This window comes from Misgurnus anguillicaudatus, chromosome 17 (assembly GCF_027580225.2).
Source record: "Misgurnus anguillicaudatus chromosome 17, ASM2758022v2, whole genome shotgun sequence".
NCBI classification, from domain to species: domain Eukaryota; kingdom Metazoa; phylum Chordata; class Actinopteri; order Cypriniformes; family Cobitidae; genus Misgurnus; species Misgurnus anguillicaudatus.
The window spans coordinates 7,692,810-7,718,268 of NC_073353.2; the positions used below are offsets into that span (position 1 = coordinate 7,692,810).

At 38.9% G+C, this 25,459-nt stretch overlaps 1 protein-coding gene across 3 annotated transcripts in view; it reads left to right on the forward strand.

The window, feature by feature from the left end:
- The first annotated feature begins 220 nt into the window (after positions 1-220).
- The window catches only part of map4k4 (mitogen-activated protein kinase kinase kinase kinase 4), a 39,369-nt gene continuing 14,130 nt past the window's right edge, over positions 221-25,459 (forward strand). For 2 of the 3 annotated variants that reach the window (XM_073854914.1, XM_073854915.1), the window contains exons 1-17: positions 223-503; positions 775-840; positions 6,928-6,984; positions 7,653-7,778; positions 9,076-9,186; positions 9,323-9,413; positions 10,608-10,738; positions 11,458-11,512; positions 16,871-16,949; positions 17,032-17,207; positions 17,288-17,360; positions 18,264-18,474; positions 19,190-19,351; positions 21,729-21,810; positions 24,164-24,357; positions 24,471-24,649; positions 24,824-24,932. In XM_073854914.1, coding sequence (XP_073711015.1) covers positions 447-503; positions 775-840; positions 6,928-6,984; positions 7,653-7,778; positions 9,076-9,186; positions 9,323-9,413; positions 10,608-10,738; positions 11,458-11,512; positions 16,871-16,949; positions 17,032-17,207; positions 17,288-17,360; positions 18,264-18,474; positions 19,190-19,351; positions 21,729-21,810; positions 24,164-24,357; positions 24,471-24,649; positions 24,824-24,932 — 1,959 coding nt within the window. In that variant the 5' untranslated portion in view covers positions 223-446. Of the gene's footprint in view, positions 504-774; positions 841-6,927; positions 6,985-7,652; positions 7,779-9,075; positions 9,187-9,322; positions 9,414-10,607; positions 10,739-11,457; positions 11,513-16,870; positions 16,950-17,031; positions 17,208-17,287; positions 17,361-18,263; positions 18,475-19,189; positions 19,352-21,728; positions 21,811-24,163; positions 24,358-24,470; positions 24,650-24,823; positions 24,933-25,459 lie in introns of all 3 variants that reach the window. The other variant, XM_073854916.1, reaches the window with a different exon arrangement.

Genomic DNA, 25,459 nt, shown 5'->3' on the forward strand with positions numbered 1-25,459 from the left:
TGTATATTGGAAATATGGGTTTGTACATGTAGCACGTTTGGCGTAAATCTCATACTAGTACACGTACTAGTATAGTTAAATATACTTATATTTTAATAAACTGTATATTATTCTAATACGAATTTACAAACTAACTTACTATTGCCAACTTTTAATGAAATAGTTTTCAGTTCCTGACAGTATTGTAGGATAGACCCCACCTACCAACACCCCCCCCCCCCCCCCCAGCCACCCCGACCCGGACTCATCCTCCTCATCCTCACCTCATCCTTAGCGCGAGCGAACAATAGAGTAACGTTACACGCTGCCGGTAGGGCCTCGGCTCCTCTCTCAGGATTATCAACACCAATCAAACGATGAACAACATCGGCGATCTCGCATCAGACATCTAACGCGACGGATTACACTGAGACTGAGAATCATTTGTGTTTAATAATCGGGTAAAAATGGCGAACGACTCGCCCGCGAAGAGCCTGGTGGACATAGACCTCGCCTCTCTGCGCGTGAGTGACACATATCCTCATAACAACACAAAGACATCTCACACAAACACTTTGAAATATCTTATTATAATAGCACAAACCTGTTAATTTGTGTGTTTTGCTGTTGTGTTACCTGAAGCGTGGCTTATAGAGATGTGGCCCTTTGTTTGCAGAAACCTTCAGCAGCGGAGCTCGATTAACGTTAACTCCCAGTATATCCGCACGCCATTGACGTTTATTTATCAAACGGTCATTTATAAGTTATTGATTATTGTGATTTGTGTGATTCTAGGACCCTGCTGGCATCTTTGAGCTGGTGGAAGTGGTCGGCAATGGCACATATGGACAAGTATATAAGGTTGGTCCAACGTTTATATTCAGCGTTACTGCACCTGTAAAGAAACTGTGCTTATTTTACTGTTTTACATAAATATCATGAAAATGTGAAGAAATAAACGACCGTTGAGTCGCTGATGGGTGTGATCTGCTGCGCATGCGCAGACGTACTCAATGCGACAAACATGACATTGATTATAAAGTGCCTTAAAAGAGCAGCAGACAATTTGCATTCATTTACAGACACACACACAATCTTGTTATATCGTGTTATTGACACAGGTTATATGAAGGCAGGATATGTACACTGAAGACAACTGCAGTTTTTTAGTATAGCACACTGCTACAGAGCTTACTGTAGTAGATGCCGTGTACTGTCTATGTTTAGGACACATGTATGACCTGTTGTTGTGTGCTAACATGTGTGTCGATAGCCTAAGATGAATAAAGAATACTTGTTTAAAGATTATTGATTCAAATATAAAGTTAATAGTACACATTCTGTAAGTGACGAGATGTATTCTGATTTATTTTTAAATCTGTGATTTATTTTGTAGGCTATTGCAGATTTAGTATGTATTGAAGATATAGTATGTATTGCAGTATGTAGTCCTGTTTTAAACATGTATTGTGAAATAATGGAGACTGTTTGAATTACTGTTTGTAAATAAGAACCCATTATGCTGTGTATATTGTTTTATTCAATAAGTTGTGAACTAGTGTTTAATTTTTAACACTGAAGAATTGAATTTAAAATGGCGCACAGAATACTGACCTCGACAGCAAACACTAATGGCGCTTTTCTATTGCATAGTACCCCACAGGTCAAGTTGTGTCACCTTACCTTACTTTGTCTTGGTTAGCTTTTCCATTGAGTTAGGGCGCACTCACATTATCCAAACCAAACCAAACCATGCCCCAGCGCGAATGTCACCCCTCCCTACTCCCCCATGTGCATGCACTCACACTGTACTTTTATCGATCCGAGTCCGGGCGCGCTTTCGTCATAAGATGCGATTGTTTTAAAAAAAGCAGGAAGTAAAGCTCTCACTGAGCACTGGAACCCACCGTAATGATAGGTCTGTGTTTTTTTATTCGGAGTCGTTTGGTGCGCGATTACAGACAGCCCTCTCACATGTCATCATATTGCTTAGTTGATCTGTCACGTGCGCAGCGCGGAGATTCACGTAACCCCGCTGCGCGCATTAAAAGATTTTTACGGAGGCAGATGAAGGTGAGTGGTCGCGCAACTGACGTCTTCACCTTTTGAATCGCGCTCAGGCGCGATTGCGCTCACACCACAGCCTTCCGCGCCTGAGCCCAAGTGAACCGTGCTCCGGCCCACCTCTGCAACTCGGCCGCGGCGCGATTAACCAATCCGCGCCCGGGCGCGGAACAGAGCACTCACACTAGTCAAACGAACCAGGCTTTGGGGGTCAAACGCGCCCGAGCGCGGTTTGGTTTGGATAGTGTGAGTGCGCCCTTAAGTACCACTTCAGAGTGGGAGGGATTTTAGGCGTGTCATTGTATTTGCGCTGCCCACTCATCATACAAAAAGTGGGAGCGAGCATCTTTGGAATGCATCGTTTCCCATACATTCATTTATTTGTCAGTCTGCCAAAAAAATCAAAATTGACCACCACAAATGGATGTTTGCACATCACGTTTATCACTACCTCAGTTTTTGTACAGACCATGGCGTCAGTCGACACCCTCCGCTAAGTTGCAAAAATGCTGTGCATAAGTGCGTGTTGTGGATTTGGTGCGACAAACTGCAAGGAAAACACTGGTATTGTGTTCCTAAAAAGGGAGTTTGGAAACTTACAACAAAGAACAAATGACAACAGGTTTGCTTGAGACAGCACACGCATGAAGGTAAAGCTAATCTTGCATTTAGCATTGACACTGGTAGTGACGATTCGACCAATCAGTGATCTACAGTGTTTTCACGTCACGTTTTAGTATCAGCTCAGCTCTCTTGGAACTTCAACTGATGTGGTACTAAAAAAGTATTGGGCACTACATACAGTACCCAGTGGAAAAGCCCCCAAAGTAAGCAGACCCAACCCGTGGGGTACTATGCAATTGAAAAGCGCTGTAATATTTATTGTTCATTGTCAGTTCATGATACTTAATGGCAACAAATGGTACAGTGTTTTTATAAAAATCTAATTCTTAATTATATAGAGTGTGCTTCTAAAACTACATTCACACAGCACGTTGATCTCAGAAAACTACCATAAAATTGTCCAGCTTGATTTCTGTGTGAACATAAACATGTCCCGTAATTGAATTTGGGATCTCTCTTGCAATGGTAATGATCTAGTAACTTTGCCGTACTATCTCACTATCCACGCTGAAACAACTGAGATCATTGCCAGCATAATTCAACTGTATGCCATGCGCTAGTTTATGATTGATTCAGAAAACAATGCACACGTCTGGTTTTTCGAGAGAGAGAAATTGTGGATATAAGCAAACTGTTGTGAACGCTGTGATTTACAGATGTAAAAATCCACCAAGTGCACAATTACAAATACAATGCATGGCACGCGTCTTTATAGACCCCTTCAAGGTTTGTAAACATTGAATGACTATCGGGTGCGCGCGCAGCATGGGGTCAAACTGTTCATACCATCCAGGCTTTATAATTTAATCTAACAGGGCTGAAAAATATGACTTACCTGAAATGAAGTGAGCACTACAAACACAAGCCTCTTTGATATTTGCATTGTTCCAGTCTGCACATTAATTGCTTGCAGCTGCAGATGTTGTATTTTTGGTTTTTAATATTCTACAGCAGTGGTTCCCAAACTTTTTCAGTGTGCGGCCCCCCTTGTGTACGGTGCATTCCTTCGCGGCCCCCCAAAGAAAATTTGTGACAAAAAACTGTTCTAAAAATCCACATTTTAATAAAAAAAAACCCATAAAATTATACAAAAATTTGTGCTTTTGGTTAGTAGCGTTATTTTTTAAGGTTTAATTACACAGAATTCACGATAAATTAATGTGTTTCATAAAATGTCATAAAACTGGGGCCCCCCTGGCACCATCTCGCGGCCCCCCTGGGGGCCCCGGCCCCCAGTTTGAAAATCACTGTTCTACAGTAATCCCGAAAAACTTAACGGCAGACCTGGTGCGATTTTCTAAGCCCACTATGCAAGTAGGCATTTTTGACGATACTGAATAATACGCAACTCAATCTGCTGTAATGACTTTTCTGACCCCGACATGCGCAGTAGGAACCGCCTGTGACGTGATCTGTGAAGGGGTCTATGGGATGTACGTAAATGCACGCACAGATTGCGGAACATAATTAGCAGTGCAAATGAACCCAAAACGAATGAAAATCTGCGTGAAAATTACTTGGTAAACTAAAAAATTGCCTAAATGTTCACTGGCTCCACCAAAAAAAAAAAAAAAACACATTAATGATTAACAGTCAAACACAATGCACCTCAGACTTTATAGGAGTTCCCAAACCAATGTTATTGGAAACCCAAATAAAAAGCACACACAGCTAAAGACAGAATATAACATTCTGGGCTCCACATGTCCGATGACCCGGGGCCAGTGTGAGAGACACTCGCAACGCAAGGAAATTTTCAGTAATGTCATGAGGTTTCTCCTACCTTATTGGTTGCTTTGGACACAGTTGCGTGTTACATCATCTGGTAGAGCAAAGAGACATTAAGATGGCGGCAACGCCCTCTAATTATGTAAACGAAAATGTAATTTAACATCTTGAAAGCAACCATCTACTTGGGTAAAACACGACGAAAGAAACAAAGCGATGTTTTGCACAGTTTGCCGTCAGTTTCCAGGTAAAGTTGACAAGTCGGGAGCCTTTTTCGTTGAAACGACCAACTACCATAAACAAAACCTTGAAGCTCATAAGAGAAGCCGACATCACATAGCGTGCATGGTGTCTAAAAAGGTTACCGACAACCCTTCATCTGGTCCATTGAACTTAATTGACAAGACGTGTGAATGAAAAGAATTTTTAAGCGCATTAAGAGACATATCAACAACAGCATATATAAATAACACTGTTTTAATAATTTACAACAACATTTCTTTGATATGAATTCTCCATTACTGTGCATAGTTAATCCTGATATACCTGAAACTATTGACCCTGATGAGAAAGTAGTGTGAAATTTCAGAATTAAATTTCAATTTAATTGCCAAAATTGTCAATTGTCTTAACAAATGATGAATATGCTGTATGTTTATACAATTATATTTGACTTTTATATTATTATTTTAAATATGTGACACTGAAATCTTTGCTGGTGCCAGCAATTTTCACACAAATAAATAAAATTTTGCCCCACCCCCTGATGCCATCATGTATCGGCAATCTCACAGGTTGACAATAAGACCAAACTCACTATATCGCCCAACACTAGCCTGCTGTCACTTTAAAGGGCGTGTTGCAGGTTAAAATTTTCAACGAATTTGTGCAATTTGCTTGTTGATAATAAACATTTAAACTGTTATCCATTGTATTTTATGTTGTTGGGTATCACAAAACGGAATATAATACGAAAAAGTACAGCGGTTTGCAATGATTCTCCTTTCCTCCACAACGCACTGTATTACGTCACGTTGGGGAGAGAATTTACCAAAGCCAAAATGCCAAAACGCACTCACTTACAGCCAGTAGCGGAGTGTAAATCGGGAGAGTCGAGACTTTCCCGGTGGGCCCGTCTGATATACATTTCGAGTTATATTAGCAACAGCGTCTGGTGGCGTGATGTTTTGTGGAAAAACGTTAATACCAAAAACGTCTTTAAGACCATTTTTGAGACATTTTAAAAATTATATACATATCTTGAGTGATTTATGTACCCATTTTTTCGACAGTGGTGGTTAACCTGCAACACGCACTTTAAGACATAATGCACGGATCCAATATACTGTTAAACCTGCGTTTAATGTCTGAACTGTTAACATTTACTTCAGACATAACTGACTGTTATGAGGATAATCACAGCACTTTGAGAACATTTTGTGTAATCATGACAGTTTAAGCACAAGAAAACGTAAACTCAACACATGCAAATCATAAACTTTTCACGGTAATGGTGCATTTTACGGTATGTAATGTTTTTCAGCTTTAGGTTTATATTGTTTATGTAATGTACAAAATGCCACTCATTAATTAGCTTTTAACTAAATGCTCACTAAAGTTTTGAAATATGTTAAAATATAATTAATTTAAAGTGATAATGCCCTGAAGATAAAAACTGATTACGTCTTGATCAACGGTATCTTAAATCTGTTATTTATTTTGTAGGCTATTGAAGATATAGTATGCATTGTAAACAACAGTGGTTCTCAAGCATGGGGGGCTGGGGATGGTGCCAGGGGTTCCCACTTTTATGACATTTTATAAAATATATTAATTAATCATAAATTCAAATTTAATTAAAACCTCAGAAAAATACAAAAGCACTGCATTGTATAATTTAATGATTTTTAAAATTCAAATTCTAAGTGTATGATTATGTCCTAAACATACTGACAGGGTAAATACCAGTAAATGATGTTGAGATTATAACAGGAGATATGACAGGTGCTCTAAGTTGATGACTATGGGTGTACTCACAAGCCTGGTTCGTTTGACTAGTGTGATCGCTCTCTCTACTGCGCCCGGGGCGCGGATTGGTTAATCGCTGGGCTGGAGCGCGGTTCACTTGGGCTCAGGCACGGAAGGCTATAGTGTGAACGCAATCGCGCCAGAACGCGTTTCAAAAGGAGAGACGTCATTTGCCTTCGTTAAAACCTTCTGATGCGCGCAGCGGGGTTACGTGAATGTCCGAGCTGCACACGTGACAGACCAACTAAGCAATATGATGACATGTGAGATAGTGCTGTGTTCAAAATATCGATATGACGATACATCGTCATGAATGCCTGACGATGCGCGCATCGATACAGCACCTTCTGTGCTGATGCATTTGTCATTATCAAGAGGGTCTGCACGTCCCGTCCATGTGCATCTCACTTTTTGAGACCGCACAGACGGAACGCATACAACAGTTTGTGATGTTTGAGTTTGTGATGTTCAAAGCATGATGATGTTTTCTCTTTTTCTCGTCAGGGTCGTCATGTGAAAACCGGACAGTTGGCAGCCATTAAAGTCATGGACGTGACTGAAGTAAGTGGTTGTGCTTCTACACAGACTACATATGATATTAGTTTGCTCTCTGAATTACTTTCCTACAGGTTAGGAGGACTATAGGTATTGATTTTTCGCATACAAATCTGAACTCATTTGCACAAGTTAAACATGGCTGTATTTACGAATACTTCATCTATTTTTTGGCCATCAGATTTTCACAAACTGCTATTAGTGGTTTTGTTTTAAGGGACTCTGTGTTTATTATTAATGATTTGTCTCAGGATTCTCTGTATCTGATTTTACGCTTTTTTCATAAACAACAAAGTTTAGATGCAATAAATGTAAGACACCTGCTGATTTATTCATTATAACGGGAGTTTTGTGACATTAAATTTAAGTCATGGACATTTTAAGTGATCGTTCTTTGATCGCTTTCTGTATACAAAAAGTTTGAATAACCATTTACTTGTATCATGCTACTAGACTTAATTTACAGCACAAGTTGTGAAATAAGAGTGAATTATTATTTAGGATTTGTTAGGACAACTGTATTAATTCACAATCACAAGTAAATAAATGTTTTTGGTAATTTCTTGCATTATGAGCGCTTGGGTTGCACTGTGTGCAATACTCATAATCCCATGTCGAATTTCAGACCTTTTTAATCTGTATACATTAATTGATGTGTGTGTGTGTGTCCCAAGGATGAAGAAGAGGAGATTAAACTGGAGATTAACATGCTGAAGAAATACTCACATCACAGGAACATTGCCACATACTATGGAGCCTTCATAAAGAAAAGCCCGCCAGGACACGATGACCAGCTGTGGGTCAGTTTACCTTACACACACAAACACACTTACACACATACAAATAACACACACTTCTAAAGGGATTTTAATAATTTGCACATAATGCAAGCATGAGAATAAAAGCAAATTTGTGCCTGGAGATGTGAATGACACATTGGGTGGCGCAATTGCTATTTGCAACAAACGCGTCTTCCGTGCAAGTTGAAAAATTTTAACAAGCGGAAAGCTTGTTGCTGGTGCACAAGCCAGTCAGAAAATGTCTGGTTTGACACATTCAGTTTAAACTGGGCGGTGTGCGTGAAGATACATCTCATTTTATAATGTGTCTATTCATGTGAGTAAGGTGAACAAAAAGTTAAATCCTGCGGGTAATCTAAAGCGAGGAACAAATATAATATGCTTCACTTTTGGTGTCTACACCACATTACAGGACACACTCACTGTACACACATATTTGTACATTTATCATTATGAGAAGTTTCCAGAGATGTAATGCTTTTTGTATTTCGATAACTTTCTTTTTTGTCACAACTACAATCACTCACTCTGTCTTTGAGACATCCATACTTAATATCTGTGACTTAAACTAGTGATCCACGTGTTTAACTGTGTTGATGTGATTGGTTACATGTTTGTGACGTTGGAAACCAAGGCGATTATATCATTTTAAACAGTGGGAATTTTATGGAGAAAAGTGTGTTAAATGATGAATTTGCACATGGAGACGCGCCTGCGTGCACGGTTAAGCACGAGCAGAGAGAGAGAGAGACGGCGGCAGAATTGACAGGAGATGACAGAGGAAAAAGCGCTCAACAAAAAGCTTTTGTTAATAAACGTTTTATTTCTCGTTTAATATAAGCGTGTTTGTCATTGTAGGACTTTGCTGATTCTAGGACGTTTTTATTACATACCGCTGACGCTCTACGACGTCGTTGCTCTTCTCATCTATGATATGAGATGAGAAGTTAATTTAAGTGCATTCAGCAGCCATGTCTTTCTAAATACGCTGCATGGTGTTGAGGATTTCTTGATTTTATATGATAAAGGAAACGTCTAGTGCTGTATGTTTCATGTCTTTTCAGACACTTTAAAATTTTTTCACTAACATGTTTGCTGCATTTGCGCGCCTCTCACTCTGTGCCGGTTGCAATTTGATTGCATCATCGAAGACTTCATTGTTCGGTAAAATGTATTCGGCCTTTTCAATTGTTTTCGGTTGCCGAACAATCTTTGCATCCCTTAACATAACCTGGTAAGTTAAATGAGGCATCTTCAGTTCTTTTGTGTAAATCTCTCTCTCTGTTTATTTGTCTAGTTGGTGATGGAGTTTTGTGGTGCTGGTTCTATAACAGACCTGGTGAAAAACACCAAAGGAAATACACTAAAGGAAGATTGGATTGCCTACATCTCTAGAGAAATCCTCAGGGTAACACACACATTAAGACACACTTTCAACAGTCATCTTTAGCACAATTCTAGCAGAGAATGACTGATTCAAATTGTATTTGTGTGTCTGTGCGTGTGTGCGTCTGCCTGTGTTTGTGCATGTGTTCTCTCGTCAGGGTTTGGCCCACTTGCACGCTCATCACGTCATCCACAGAGACATTAAGGGCCAAAATGTTCTGCTGACCGAAAATGCAGAAGTAAAATTAGGTAATAAATGCACATTCAGATTTATACTGTACTTTATATTTTATTCAGAAATCTTTTTGTCTGTTATATTAGGCTTTTTGTGCCCTGATTATGGCGTTTGGTTTTGTACACTCCTTATATTCTTTCATATCTTGGTTAGAAGAAATTCATTATACCGTTATATTTCTTAACTTGTCAGACTATACTTTACTACTATACTAGAATACATATGCTTTTGCCAGCCATATACTTATACACAAGCTAAAAAGTGTTTATTGATGCTGTTTTTAACCATAAGTAAAATTAAGTCTAGATAATCAAAATGGTTATTCAGACTGGGAATAAACTGTATACAGGAAGCAATCAACGAACGACCATTGAAACTCCCGTTATAATGCATGAATCTGCACATATCTTACTTTCGTCGTATCTGAACTTTGTTGCTTAAAATAAAAGTATGAGTGCTCACTTTTATCAAAACATTGGAGGGTTTAGCAGAATGGCTCTGTAATTCATTAAAACACATCTGATTGGCCATTAGTTACATTTCTTAACTCAACAGAGACATGTCTGTGATTGGTTTAAATGCTGTGAATTAATTCATTATAATTGGTTTTGTTTTGAACTTGGGTGGCAATTTTGTTGATCTTTCTGATCCTGCTTGCCACTAAATATCTCATGAGGTTGGTTGGTTTTCACATTATGGGATTTGTGCACAAATTTTGCACATTGCAAGTGTTCTGCAGACTGGGAAATGTAGTCAAGTCAGTGAGCGTTTTCAACATCACGCAGCACTGCGCAGATCGACAGGTTCATGATATCAAAACACTGCAAGAGTTAAACAAGAACACAACTCTCCGTATGCTTTACATTCACTCTTGCGGTCATATGTCTGTCTGTCTGCACGGTGGTTCTTGACGTTGAACATATTTAGCCTAACAGCGAGCTTTGGCTTTTTTCATCTGAATGTTCTGGGGACCCCCTAGAACATTCTGGAGAGGCCCTCTGAAGGTCCCCTGACCCTAGTTTGAAACCCCCTGCTTTATAGAAAGCGCCTATCAAACGTTTATCAGCCAATGATGATGAGAGCACTCTTAGTTTAATCATGAAAAGTATGGGTTTAATCATATTAAGATGTTGTTGTATGTGAGTAAAGTATGCAGGTGATTATTATTGTGTGTAAATGAGCTGTCTGGATCTCCTTCACTCCTTCAGTGGACTTTGGTGTTAGCGCCCAGCTTGATCGAACTGTTGGCCGGCGGAATACGTTCATTGGAACACCATATTGGATGGCTCCGGAGGTCATCGCCTGTGATGAAAACCCAGATGCTACCTATGACTACAGGGTAATTACCTGCACATACAAACTTTTTTAGTTTTAAAGCAGCACACCCATGAGACAGACAGTAGATAGGTGCGTATCATATAGGCTAATTGCAGAAATCACTCCCGCACACTTGCAAAGATTTCAGAAGTAAAAATCACCAAGAGGAGACATCATGAAGTTCTTTGTGGTCTTTATGTTGGTAAAACAACATCAAGTTGGAACAAATCATTTGTGAACATAAAAGAAGAAACAACCATTATTATTCTGTAAAGTTCATTCATGATGTCTCCTTTTAGCTTTTTTCTACCTCTATTATGATATTGAAGTCCTTTGTAGGGGTTGACAGCAGTTACATGTCGGTGGATGTTCAAATTTTGTCATTGTTATTTGCTGTGATGGCAGCTAATTTGTGTCACAGACACTAAACTGGTGATACGCCATGCGTATATTTTAAATTTGATGAGTGCATTTGTATGATTATAAACACCTGATGGAAGTTCTCTGTATTGAATCGTTGTTAATTAAAATGAGTATAAATAAAATAGTTTGTGTGCCCACGTGCGAGTTCTCCGTTTATGTTTGTTTCAAATCAATGAAAAATAGGAACACAGCAGATTAGATTACCCTATTCTAGTTATTCGGTTAGGGTTAGGGTTAGGTTCACATTTCCTTTTTGAAATGCAGACTGCTTGAATGTTGGGGTTTTATAATGATGTTTTTACAATGCTTTCTCTGCAGAGTGATTTGTGGTCGTGTGGGATCACAGCTATTGAGATGGCTGAGGGAGCTCCTCGTGAGTACATCGCATTACTTAACCTAACTCATCTAAACCATAAATCATTTAACACAAACTCCTTGTGAGTGCTTCACATTACTAACTCTGACTCATTTAAACCATGAAACTGACTCGCCCGAATAATCTGTTCATCCCTAAAAAAGACTGCATTTTTTGTGTGTGTGCGCCTGTGTGCGCTCCTAGTGACTATTACATATGACTAAGCATAACACGCCTAAATTATTACTCACCTAAACTATTATCAATCATCTTATGTCTTATTTTATCTATATAAATGTATTATAATGTAAAAAGAGATGTTTTTATCTTATCATGCATTACGTTAATATTAGGGATGTAACGATACTTCGCAGTACGATACTTCACGATACAAAATATATATATAATTTTATTCGTTGACCGGTCAACACATGATCTACTTTGCGCCAGCGTCACCTGTGCTTCACCGCAGTCACACAGACATCGCTTGAATCACCTGCAACTCTCAAGTAAACCTCTGTCAAGTCTATAGAATTGCATTGTTGCTGAAAAAACCAACAGATGTGTGTTATACTATTCTGTATTTTTAGATATGAAATTAATATTTAGTTCACTAGCTGTAGGACACAGTTGGCAGTAACTATGACTGAGATTATTTTAGTATAGCAGTCATAAAATGAATGGTTTCTTAAAATAGTGCTATTGTAAAAATATTCTTGTAAAAAATAAGTTATTAATCATTGTTATAATTGTATAATGTAAAATGCAAATGTGCAAGAAAATACCTTTTATGCCATTTATGCCTTCAAACATGTTAATAATGCTCATGTTAAATATAATAAACATGATACTTAAATATTTTTAAATACATGTAGGAATAGTGGGTTAAGCAAAGGACATTGTATTAGAAGTGTTAGGCTTTCAAAAAAGTCAGAAAGAAATAGGGGGCCTGTGCCCCAGTAGAGATTTATATCTAACAAAGTCCCTTAATTCTATTTTTATGTAAAATTATCTTTTTTTTTCCAGTGACAGACCTGGAGTACAGAAGGTTCAGTTAAGCCTTAAAAATGTTAAAAATTCTTTATTAAGTTTTATGTACAACAAAAAAGTTACTGAAATTGTTAATAAGAAACCGTGATGTGTATCTTATTGCGAACCAAGCAGCGAGATACAGATCGAACCGTGAGCTTAGTGTATTGTTACACCCCTAGTTAATATTATATTATGGGCATTTAAGGAAAGTTTTATTCCTTTATGACCCTCATATCTTTCCAAACCATTGTCAAAGATAGCTCCCTGTATTCTCTCAGACAATGACAAACTGAAAGCTTTGCGTTTGCCACTGGAATGTTTTTAAATTGGTCTGTAAATACACATACAGTATGCCCATATGTAAGGTTTGTTTTATTCATATAGGGGTGTTTGAATTAAATTCTAGTTGAAGTTTTACTGTAATAATTTTCCTATGATGACTCAAACAACATGACAAATATAGCACCCAAATAAACATGCATGTCAGCCACTTCTGAAGTATTTGATGTGTTTTGTATGTAAAGGTTAGTTAGCTAGTAACCTAAATACTCTCGCTGACTGTTGTTGTGATGATGTACCAAGTGATGTCTTCACTAAGGGAGGGATGATGACGCATCATTTTTCTGTGCACCGTCTGTCTCTTGTGCGTTATGAACTTTTCTTGAACTGGTACCATGTGCACTGGATCCAAAGCTTGTCAAGTTCAGCAATAATATATTTCGTCACGTCTTTGTTTCTGCAGATGTTGTGCATTGTCATCATTCCAAATTATTAAACGTTTTTGTTACTTCAACTGACCAGAACTGACAATTGTCCATTTTGAGTTTGAATCTGATATTTGATATGCATCTAGCCACATATTAAGATAAACTCCACCCTTGACCTTTAACAACTCAGTCTGAGCTTAAGGCGTGATAAAGTGGGCAAGCACAGGTTGTTTTATTTTTTATTGGTCTTATTTTCAATGTAATGCATCTGGATTTGTTTCTGGTTATTATGGGCCTTTGTTTCATGGAAGATCTGTTGGGCACCGTGCACGTTTACAGGGACAGGTTAAAGATGTTACAAAAAACCTCAGCCAACATATATGCACAATCTATTGGGGCTTTTCCATTGCATAGTACCCTACGGTTTGGTTTGGTTTGGGTCGGGTCAGCTCACCTCACTTTGGCGTGGTTAGCTTTTCCATCAAGTTTAGTATCACTTTCCAGTGGGATGGATTATAGGCGTGTCGTTATATTTGCGCTGCCTGCTGTGACATCATACAAGTGAGAGCGTCGTTGTATTTTCCCATACAGTTATTTATTTCTCAGTCCAAAATTAAAATTGACCACCACAAACAGATATTGCACATCGCGTTTATCACTATACCTCTGTCTCACATGACAGTTTCTGTACAAACACCCGCGGCGTCAGCCGACGGCGCTCCGCGGAGCCTCATTTAGGTTGCATTTAAGCATATATAATGCTGACGTGCTCGTCGCAAATGTTCCGCCACAAACTGCATGTCTGGAAAAAACTTTTATGGTGTCACTGATTCTCAACCTGTAGACGTTTTTCATCGCTAAAAGGGAGTTTGGGAACTTATAGCAGAGCAGATGACAACATGTTGCTCGAGACGGCGCAAGCTAGCATTGAGGTAAAGCTAATCTTTTACATTATAGCGATGACGTGACGATTCTCTCAGACCAATCAGTGATCTACAGTGTTTTTGCGTCACATTTGGTATCAGCTCGGGTCGCTTGGAACCCCAACCGAGGTGGTACGAAAAAAAGTATCGGGTACTACGTACTGCACCCAATGGAAAAGCTCCCAAAAGTAAGCTGACCCGACCCAAACTAAACCAAACCGTGGGGTACTATGCAATGGAAAAGCGCCATATGAGTCCTCTCCCTGTTTGTAAGTAGGGATTAGGCCCAGAACCATAGTATCATCAGCTGAGATAACTGAGACCGCATACAGTCATAAGTGTAGAGAAAGTACAGCGGAGGTTTCAGAACACAACCCTGTTGGGCTCCTATTATTAGGGTGATGAAATTGTAGGTAAACTGCCCTGCTCTCACTATCTGGGGACTGCCTGTGAGGAGTTGGGAGTGTAGGTTAACCGAAATGGGTCTGTGAGCAGAAGGACAAACTTGCACAGAAACGTTAACCCTAACCTGAACCTTCAAAAGAAATGGTTACTTTTAGGAGAACCCTTAAATGTGCTCCACTTTAACATTTACTTTAATCCAATGCAATTTACAGCACATTTAAGCTATGGATAAACATGTGCATTCCATGGGAATTGAACAGATGACTTTAACCCTAACCCTCCTTGCATGAGTTCATCAGTCAGAGGTGTATTTTTGTACCTTATCTACCCTAAATGGTATAAATTGGTATAAAAATGGTATTAAAGACATTTCTAGGTTGTATTAAACTAGTAGTTCTCATGTGTTTTATAATAAGTCACTAATTCTTAAGATGAGGGATAAAACACATTTTAGTTTACTACATTAATTAAACAATGCAAAAGGACTTTATTAAATTTAAGCAGACATACTTTGTCTGATATGATGTTGTTCCCATTGTTTTGATGGTTCAGAACTGAACTGAAGTCTGTGAACCAATTATATTTCCCCATCTGACGTTCCTCAAATCTTAATAAAGTCCCTATGAAATCAAAACTGACAATTCCTACTTTTTGACAATTCTGCTGTGAGTTCCGATTCTGAATGAAACGCATACTTTTCTTTATCCAATCAATTCCAGGGTTTCCCGCAGAAAATGTGTTGGTTAAGGTGGTAGGGTTTGGCGGGGCCGGGGGCGTGACAATCAAAGGGGCGAGCCGTATGCATCATGATGAGATTTTTTTTATTTTTTATTTAAAACACTCAAATAAAACTTAATTTTGAAGAAACTATGATAGAAAATGAACACATATTAGATTATTAATTATTTAAATGTTTTTACCTCTAACGGGAATAGCTGCGTGATGAAGTGAAACTAAAGGGTTAATAAACTACAAACTAAAGCAGATGTTGCAGAACGTCTGGCGAACGATGATAGATAGCGTAAAAATGGTAAAAACTGATTATTTCCCACTATTAATTACATTATCTTAAAGGAGTGTAACTGCTGTAGCATGTAAATAATGCACATAAATAATGTGAGCAAGAGCACAAGAACAACAAAATCACCAGCTAACTTACTTTAAAATTGCAAGAACTATAGACTAATACAATAACAGGCTTAAATAAACCCAAAACATAAGTCCACTTACAGTTCTCACGGACACGTGTTTTATCAACTCATCCAGACATGACAGACCACGTCTTTATCTCATTTCAGCCATGTGGCGCACATGCATGCTCGCGGTTTGAAGCGCGTCCGCGCTATTGTCCGAGATGTTTTATCAACTGGCTAGTTATCCTCCAGACAGTGACGTTCCGGACCACGTCTTTCTCATTTCGGTCGTGTGGCGCGCGTGCCCTCTCGCGGTGTGAAGAGCATCTTCGCGGAGTACGTAGAGTGAAAGCGGGGTATACTTTCATTTTCTGCGTTCGTCTCGCGGGCGCACGCGTCTCTGCACAACTTGCACGCAGTGTGCTCGCTCACGTGCGTATTTAAAATCAATCATAGCTTCAAAAACGCAGGAAAAACAGGACCTTTAAAGCAACCTTAAGTGAGCGGTTAACCGTTGGAGCCAGAAATGCAATCACTAAGCAACCATAAATGAGACATCATAGCGCGGCATGGGGCACTGGGTACATAAATGTCTTTTAAAAACCAAGAGAAGCTTTGCTTTTAGCATTAAATGATAATATAATGTCAGAAAAAGAAAAACTTAGATTGAGCATGTAAACAATACTTGCCTTTTCAATTTTTTTGGAGTTTAAAGCATATAAACACAGGCAACATTAAAAGACTCATTGTACAATCATCTACTGCCGTCTCAAATCACAAAAACATTTACCTACCCAATCTGTCACGTAGTACGACTACGGCAAACCAGCGGTTCTCCCATACTACATCCCTACATCTTCACATAGTAGCAGTTAAAGTGGCGCATGCGCAGTAGGCTACTACACCAGAACGCCATTCCACTTGGTCCCTATTGATCGATTAATTCAGGATTATAAAAATCTGAATTGGCATTTTGATTAAAAATATCATTTATGTATGTTTAATATCTTACAGATGTCTACACTTTAATGTAACTGTTTGGTTTTTTTTAAGTAGTTGTTTTTATAAAATTTTAGCAGTTTAACATTGCGAGTTCATGTTCAGGACAGGATAAATGAGTTGTATTTTACAAGTACACATCATGTATTGAAAAGAAGTCTAATGTTTGTTTCGCAGCTTTGTGTGACATGCATCCGATGCGAGCTCTCTTCCTCATCCCGAGAAATCCTCCACCCAGACTGAAGTCAAAAAAATGGTCAGTACCTGTTAGGTGTTACTGTGGTAAGAAAATATAATGGCCCTAACTTTCTCTTTCCATTCTGCTTTTCCTGTCGCAGGTCAAAGAAGTTCTTCAGTTTCATTGAGGGCTGTCTGGTGAAGAACTACACACAGAGGCCACCCACCGATCAGCTCCTGAAACATCCCTTCATCAGAGACCAGCCTAATGAGAGACAAGTGCGAATCCAGCTGAAGGACCACCTCGATCGCTGCCGCAAGAAACGGGGCGAGAAAGGTACGATCCAGATTACGGCTTGGCTTTATGTTTCATCGGAGACTGTGTTCGCTTGTGTGAATGATGTGTGTTTTCTGCAGATGAGACTGAATATGAATACAGCGGGAGTGAGGAAGAGGAGGAGGAAGCTCAGGAGCAGGAGGGGGAGCCCAGGTAATACATCAACCTACAACCTTAAATCAGAAAAATTTGGTACAATGTGTAAATGTACATGAAAAACAAAATGCAATGTTCTTATTAATCCATCATTTTATTCATGGAACATTAAAAACATATTGAATGTTGAAACTGAGGCAATGTACCAATTGTAAATTTTATGGCAAACATTTTAAAACGTCTCCAAAAAGTTGGGACAGGGTCATGTTTAGAGCTGGAGCAGCATCTTTTGGAGATTACGGGAATATGTTGATGCTTGTGAAATGCGTCAATGTATCATCTTATTTTTGCACAACGCATATTTCAAGCATTCTGACTTATTAACACAGTTATAGAGTTGTTTCCTCATGCTAAACGTAGGCAAAGTGTACATTTAGAAGAAGTTTTGATACAAAAGTTTTCGTAAATCACGTTTTTTTTTTTTTTTTGTGAAAACATCCGAGCAAATTTGTGCGTACTCATGCTTAATAAATGAGACTCAATGTTTTTGAAAATCTAAGTGCATGTTCCATTTCTGTCTTTTATATAGTTTTATAAAAGTCATGAAGTATACATTTATAAGAAAATAAAATCAAAGTAATTTGAATGCAATTTGACAGCAGCAGGACACATACGGTGAATTTACCACAGTACACGGGCATTACAGAACGGATGTGTAAGGATGTTAGGTGACATTCATACAAAGCAGCCTGCTGCCCTCTACAGGACAGGAGGAGTAAAGGCCATGAGTGAATCTTTACAAAATTCACATAAATACTGCTCTTAAAAATTCAGAAAAAGATAAAACTCACTTCTGTGCATGTGTGGCTTATTGGTTTAATATCATATTTTGTGTATTTGTTGTCTTTTATTTCTGACAGTATAATTGTGGTAATAATGGCATGATTTGATTTCTTGCAGCTCTATAGTGAATGTCCCGGGTGAGTCGACTCTGCGGCGAGACTTCATCCGTCTTCAGCAGGAGAATAAAGAGCGTTCAGAGGCCATGAGAAGACAGCAGCTCCTACAGGAGCAACAGATGCGTGAGCAGGAGGAATACAAGCGCCAACTTCTGGCCGAACGACAGAAACGCATTGAGCAACAAAAAGAGCAGCGCAGACGACTGGAGGAGGTAAGCCAGAGAGAGATCCATGATAATTGGTATAAGCGGTTAAATTAATTTTTATTTTAACAAAAACACACTCCGATTGGGTAGACAGCCACTGCATGACTTAAATATTAACTTTACTACTTGGTAGCACTACATCATCTTAATGATGAAAAGCTTTAAAGGACACATATTATCAGAATTTACTTTTTATAAAGCATTAATATGTGTCCACAGTCTGTGTAAACAAAAATTCTCTTTTCATATAATTCAAATAATTGAAAACCATAGTTAAGAAATGCGTTGTTTAAGATGTCGTCACTGCACGGCATAGCCCCGCCCAGCAAGCGGCCCTATTTGCATATATTGCTGTATCGTCAAATGGATGAGCGAACTGCTTTTCTACTTTGTGTAGTACAAGTTTTAGGCGGATTAAAGCCCCTTGAGCTTTACAATAAATGATGAGGTTTCACTCAGTGATTAACAGCTCAACTCGACTGTATTCACTTCAAGATATACAATATAAACCTTAAACATCATACAACACTACAGTCCCTAATTACGAATGTGTAGGGTAGAGGGAGCAAAACAAGTGCAAGCCTTCTTTAAAAATCTGCATTACAGTTATCTGTGTACCCATAAGACTCAAATGGGGTGTAGCCCACTTTACACGGCTGTGTGTTTGACAATACAAAGTATACTTAGGCCTTGACAACACAGGGGATCTTCTCTGTTACAGCAACAGAGACGCGAGCGAGAGATGAGGAGACAGCAGGAGCGAGAACAGAGGAGGAGAGAGCAGGAAGAGAAGAGACGCATTGAGGAGATAGAGAGGAGACGCAAAGAAGAAGAGGAGCGGAGGAGGGCAGAGGAGGAGAAAAGGAGGGCTGACCGCGAGCAGGTAAATGTCTCTTAAAATGTGATCTTGATTTGAAATTATATTTAAAAAAATTTAATATTCTGGTGTTTGTAAACTGAGGGCCTTTTCTTTATACAGTTAAGTTTGTTTTAAATGAACCAAACCCACTTCACTTTCTCCTCAGAATTGAAGTGATCTCAGATCTTTCTTGTTCACATCACAACTTCATAAAAATTCACTAGCTTCAGATCCGCAATAAAAGGGTAAGATAAGAATAAATGAAGAAATGACACGCATATGAAAAGAAATAAAGTAACGTCTAACAGTAGTATTGAGGTACAAAAATGGAATCAAATGAATAATAACAGGATCTTCATTATATAAATTAAATATAATTAATCCTTCTAAAGCTACAGAAGTGATTTTGACTAGTCTGCTGTTGTTTGATTAACTTTAATGACACAGACATAAGCAGGTTAATAAGAGTACTGGCACTGAATAAGCACAGATCCATTATACTGAGACGCACCTGATTTCTTCCTGAATGCATGTTTGGGCTATCTAAATTTAAAAACATCTTGCCCTCACATATCTTAACATAACAAAACAATACTGGTGTGCATCTTGAGACAAAACAATGACTCTGGTATATTATATCATTTATATGTCATTATTTTGTCTCAAGATGCACACCAGTATGTTTTTTTGTAAGATATATTTGTTAAAACGACTTAAATGTCCTTATATAGCTAAGGCCTAGTCCTGATTTAATCTAAACCCAGTCCGGAAAACCACCCGATATGTCCAATTACAACATAACCCACAGTTTTTACTCTAAAATTCTTGCAGAGACTTTGCTTTTCTGGGATAAATTTGTGTGTATGTGTCCTGTCAAGCGCTGAACGAATCTCTCCATGTGTGTGCCCAGAAAACTGCTCACTTTAGATTTTTTTATGCGCATAAATTGTTTAAATTCATCTAAATCAGTGCTTCCCAAACTGTGGGCCGTGGCACAAATGTATTGCAATGAATTACATAGCTATGTAGCTTCTGTTACACACTTTGCATTATAATTGTAAATAGTATGCAGAAAGTATGTAGTGTTATGTATTTAAATATATTTGTAAAGAATGTTTACATCATAATTCACGAGAATATAAAAATATTTCTCATAATTTAAAAAATATTTCTCATAGTTCTCATAATTCACATGAGATTATTAAAAAAGGTTAATAAATGTTGGTAATTTTGTGCAAAGAGACAATCTGGTTTATTAAAAATATATTTAATATACAAATGGGGGTGGAGGGGGGGGTCATGGAGCTTTGCTAGGTGTTTGGGGGGCCTTACCACTCTGAAGTTTGGGAAGCTCTGGTCTAGAGCTGCAACTATCGACTATTTTCAACCGATAAATCTATGGATTATTTTTTTGATTAATTGATTGGTCTAATGATTTTTTATTGATATAATTCACCAACAAATACTAAATGTAACATCTGCCATTAATGCCAACATTTTATTTAAGCATTTTCTCAATTAAACAAATACACAAACCAAAATTTTCAACATGAAAAATAAAGTGGCAGTGCCAAGAAAAATATAACAAATCACATAAAGTCCAACATAAATTTACCCTAACATAAACAGTGCAAAAGGGGGATTATTCACATTAAACAATAAAATAGGCATATATTAATATTAAATTAGTAAAATATAAAATAAATCAAACTGATTCATAACTCCTTATTAATATAAAAACATGTTATCTGGTCTCTGCTTAAAGTATTCCCACACTTTTGATCGCGTTCTGGCTGTTTGGTATAACACTTTTATCACCCGGTCAGAGCTGAAGTGGCCTTCATTTCAAAATGTAAACAGTGCGACGCATTTCCGGCAAATCGACGTAATTACGTAATGGACATAATCAACTATGTCGACGCGTCATTCCAGCCCTACTCTATGTTACCATTTGCAAGAACCATTGCTTAGAAACACATGCAAATAATAAACTTTTACCATATAAATTTAAGAATTTATCTGCCGATCGCATACATGCAAACCATTTAACCGCTAATGTTACATTTACATTACATTTATGCGTTTGACAGACGAAATATCCAACACAACTTGCTGTGCATTACAAGCTATACAGGAGCACGTTGTTAAAGGAACAGTATGGAAGAAATGTATATCAATTAATTTGATTTATTTCCACATTTGAATGAGGCCTGGATCTGAGAATCTATGCGCTTTTTTATATCTGATCTTTGACACATGTGTCACTTTAAACATTCAGTGTAAATTTTCCCTCACCTCTATGCATCAGTGCATTTTTTGGCAGCAACATAACAAATGCAGAAGTGCTTTTGTTTGGCAGCTATGCAACCATGTGAGAGTTTTCCTTGTGTGTGTTTGGTAGGAATACATTCGTCGGCAGCTGGAGGAGGAACAGCGCCACTTGGAGATTCTACAGCAGCAGCTTTTGCATGAGCAGGCCATGCTTCTGGTAAGTAAAGCCATTCATCTTGCTTAAGTGAGACACTTGAAACAGTACCATCAAATCAAAGTATGATGCCTTAATCTATGAAAGTCAATGAATAAGTACCTCTTGTACTGTTTTGTCATTTCGTCAAGCCTTATTTGGACGGTAATTGTTTCTCATGGGGACGTAAGGTATTTTTATCATGTAGAGGGGGTAGTCAGTGATTTTAATGTGGTCCAAATCCAAAAGGTCTCTGTTTGTCTCCGTCCACCCACGAAAAATTCCCGGCTGAATGATCTACTGTTTTTTTAACAAACACCAAGGTTGTGTGGTAATTTGTTTGCCGTTAAGCTAGTTGAGTTTATAAAAGGGGATCAATGCAAATGTCATTCTGCACTTCCTTTTAGACCACTGGAAAGCACCATATGGTCATGCGCTTCGTGTTCTGCATCACAAGTGCTAAATACAATTTTAAAATGCATTCAATTATACATATACATATAAAACAAGTATCCGGGTCTTGTGAATGATCATGCAATTAATCACATTTTAATCTAATCAATTCCTACTTGTGCATTTTATGATAGCCAAGGTCTTTATTTCACGTTATTTCTTAAGACCTAACCTGCCACAGAGTACTCAAAGATCTTTTTCACATCAGTTTTTCATTTCACGTGACTGAGTGACTTTGCCTCTTTGGTCTCTCTCTAGCTGCGTTTCCATTACCCTTGAAATTGCGTGAATTGACATACTGGCATAAAAGCGGGATATATCACAAAAAAGTTAATACTCTTGGGTGAGGTGGTTTTTAGGCAATTTAAAAAGGAATATCTCAAAAAGCTGCAATGGAAACGGCTCACCTAACGTGCGAAAACGTCACATGATCATTAATTTAAAGTGGCATGATATGTTTGCAGAATCATCCACTACAAGGTCTATTTGATAGCCTGCTGAGTTGTCTACTCTTGAACACTTCAGCTGTGCCCGAATCACCATAGCAATGCCCCAGTTAACACCAGAGCACATTACCAATAGTTAACGTCCCTCTGGCATCTGAAATACCACTCAGTTTTTCAGAAAATTGAAAAATTAAGATTCTGAAACATAAGTAAATTGTGGATAATAAACAACGGTATGTATAAATATGAACATCAGTGATGATATGCTGCACGAGGTTAAATGACTAGGGGGGCGTGCACACCAACACTTTTACGCCCGCGGCCTGCGCATGTTTTCAACTGTTTCCAATGGAAGCTTGGCGTTTTTCAAATAAGCCATCAGCTAGCGGTTTTCTTCCGCGCTGAAAACCAGTGCTCTGCGTTTTTTCCGCGTTCGGCGCTGAGTGTCGAGAGTTGAAAGAGATTCAACTTTGGATGAAAAGCTCCGCTCATCAATGTCAGTTCTCACTCGGCCGTCCAATCATAGTAAAGGAGGGCCGGCTCACAGCTGAAGTATCAGCTACCAAAGCGCTCAGCTAAAGAAAGCTGGCACTCAGCTGAGAAACAGCTGGCATTCGGCGTTCTCCAGGTGTTTTCAGCCGTGTTTAAAAGTTTTGGTGTGCACAACCCCTAGGGCTGTTAAGGTGGTAATGCACCAATTCACTGCAGTGGTTATAGAATGTGTGTGTGTGTGCGCACACGTGTGCACATATAATGATGCATATAGGCTTATATAAAATGCGTACATATATTTTAAAATATAAAAATGTAAATGAGGATCAGATATGCGTTTCTTAACAAACGTGCGTGTTTACAAGTGACAGTTTCTTTTTCCGCGGTGGGTGCTCGTCACAACGTCAAGCAATGCTTAGGTTACTTTGCAATGGCAGACGCTCTGGAGTGTCCACGTGCTTTGAAAAGAAGAAAAGCACGGCAGTCTTGTTTTCCGCATGGTTTTAGATGCGAAATGTGAAGCAAATGAGCATATGTGCTTGGCTACTTCGATGGGTGCTCAAGCCCAGCCCCGGAGCACCCACAGGATTGGCACCTATGTGCGTGCTGTAGAACTTCCATCCGTAAAACAACACTCGGTTCAAGTGAGATCTTTTTTGGGGTTATAATGTTTCCAGCTGTGCTCTAATGGTGTACTGGTAGTGCAGATTGATAATTTTTCGCAACCTTGGGTGACCAAGACAGAATATCTCACCCCATTGTTCTACCCCCAAGCAGCGGGTCATCCACTCCCCTTTCAAATAACGCACTAACTCTGAGTCTGCTGGCCATTTGTGTTCACACCAACTTGAAGACATCTCGCTGTGCGTGATTGTAAATTATATTTTTCATTTTTTGGTCGCTCATCACTGCGGTTGTGCGGTGTTTATAACAACCGTCACAGCCCTTTATGTGACTAAAATGTCTTTGTGATTTTGTGTTTTCTGGCCGATGAGCGTCACAGAAGAAATGTTCAGGGTTCTCCTCAGGCCGCTGCAGTCCCGAAACAACCGCCTGCAGTCCCGAAACTACCACCTGCAGTCCCGAAACAACCGCCTGCAGTCCCACCACGCTCAGAACCGTCGTTCTCCAATGGTAGCGCCTCTGAACAGAGCCACCGACCCAGTGATCCACAGGTAACCATGATAACTTCATGACTCGCATCTCGGTTATTTGACATTCCTGTAGCTGGTTTTCTCTAAATTATTTTGACATGTATTTATTTGATATGATTTGGATAAACTTGTAGGATTTGACTGCGCTGGCCAAAGAACTGCGTGCTGTGGAGGATGTGAGGCCCCAGCACAAGGCTACAGATTACTCCTCCTCCAGCGATGACTCTGGAACCACAGATGATGAAGATGATGAGGAAGTGGACCAAGAGGCCGGTGAAGATTCCACGTCCGGTCCAGAGGACTCACGCGGAGGGTACGTGCATCATTTATAAAAACATGCTGTAGATTATAAAATTCAATATTGTTTGCACGAAGGCACTGGGGATCACTCTGTGATCATTTCGATTGAATATAGCCACTGGATTGCTGTGTGATCAACAGATCGTCTACATTGCGTGTTGGTACTGATTCATTCTGTGATCAACAGTTCGTCTAGACTCAGTAATGGCGAGACGGAAGCAGAGAAGACGATGGTTGTCCGGGATAATGACGTCTCCTCTACGCCATGCAAAGACAGCACATTAGTCGTACGACAGGTGCCACATACAACTTGACACTGTTTATTCATTTACATAGATGACACCAGTAATACACCATCGATATACAATCAGTGATTACTATTTTAGACATTTGATTTTAAGTTTAACTGCATCTGTTGACTCGACAGAATTGCAGTGCTATCAAATGCATCCTATCACAATGAAATATTACATGAAAACGCTTCTTCAAATTTGAGTCCCGACTCCTGTTCCCCTGTCTTTCATCCTGCGTCATTTCTCTCTTTAATTAAAATACAAGAACAACTAATTCATCAAACGTCTAAGGTTTTGTCTTGAAATCTTGAAGCCCCTGCATGTTTTTTAGTTGGCGCAATGTAAGACAAGCATCTTTTGAAGATGTTACCACACAGCACATGGCCCATAACTGTAAGCTTTTCAGTAACCCACATTATAAATAATTTATTAAAAATTCCAGTTATAAATGTTTGTAGATGAATGCAGAATTGTTTGAGCAATGATGCATTAGGAAATCCACCCCCCAATCATTGCTGCTGGTCTCTTTT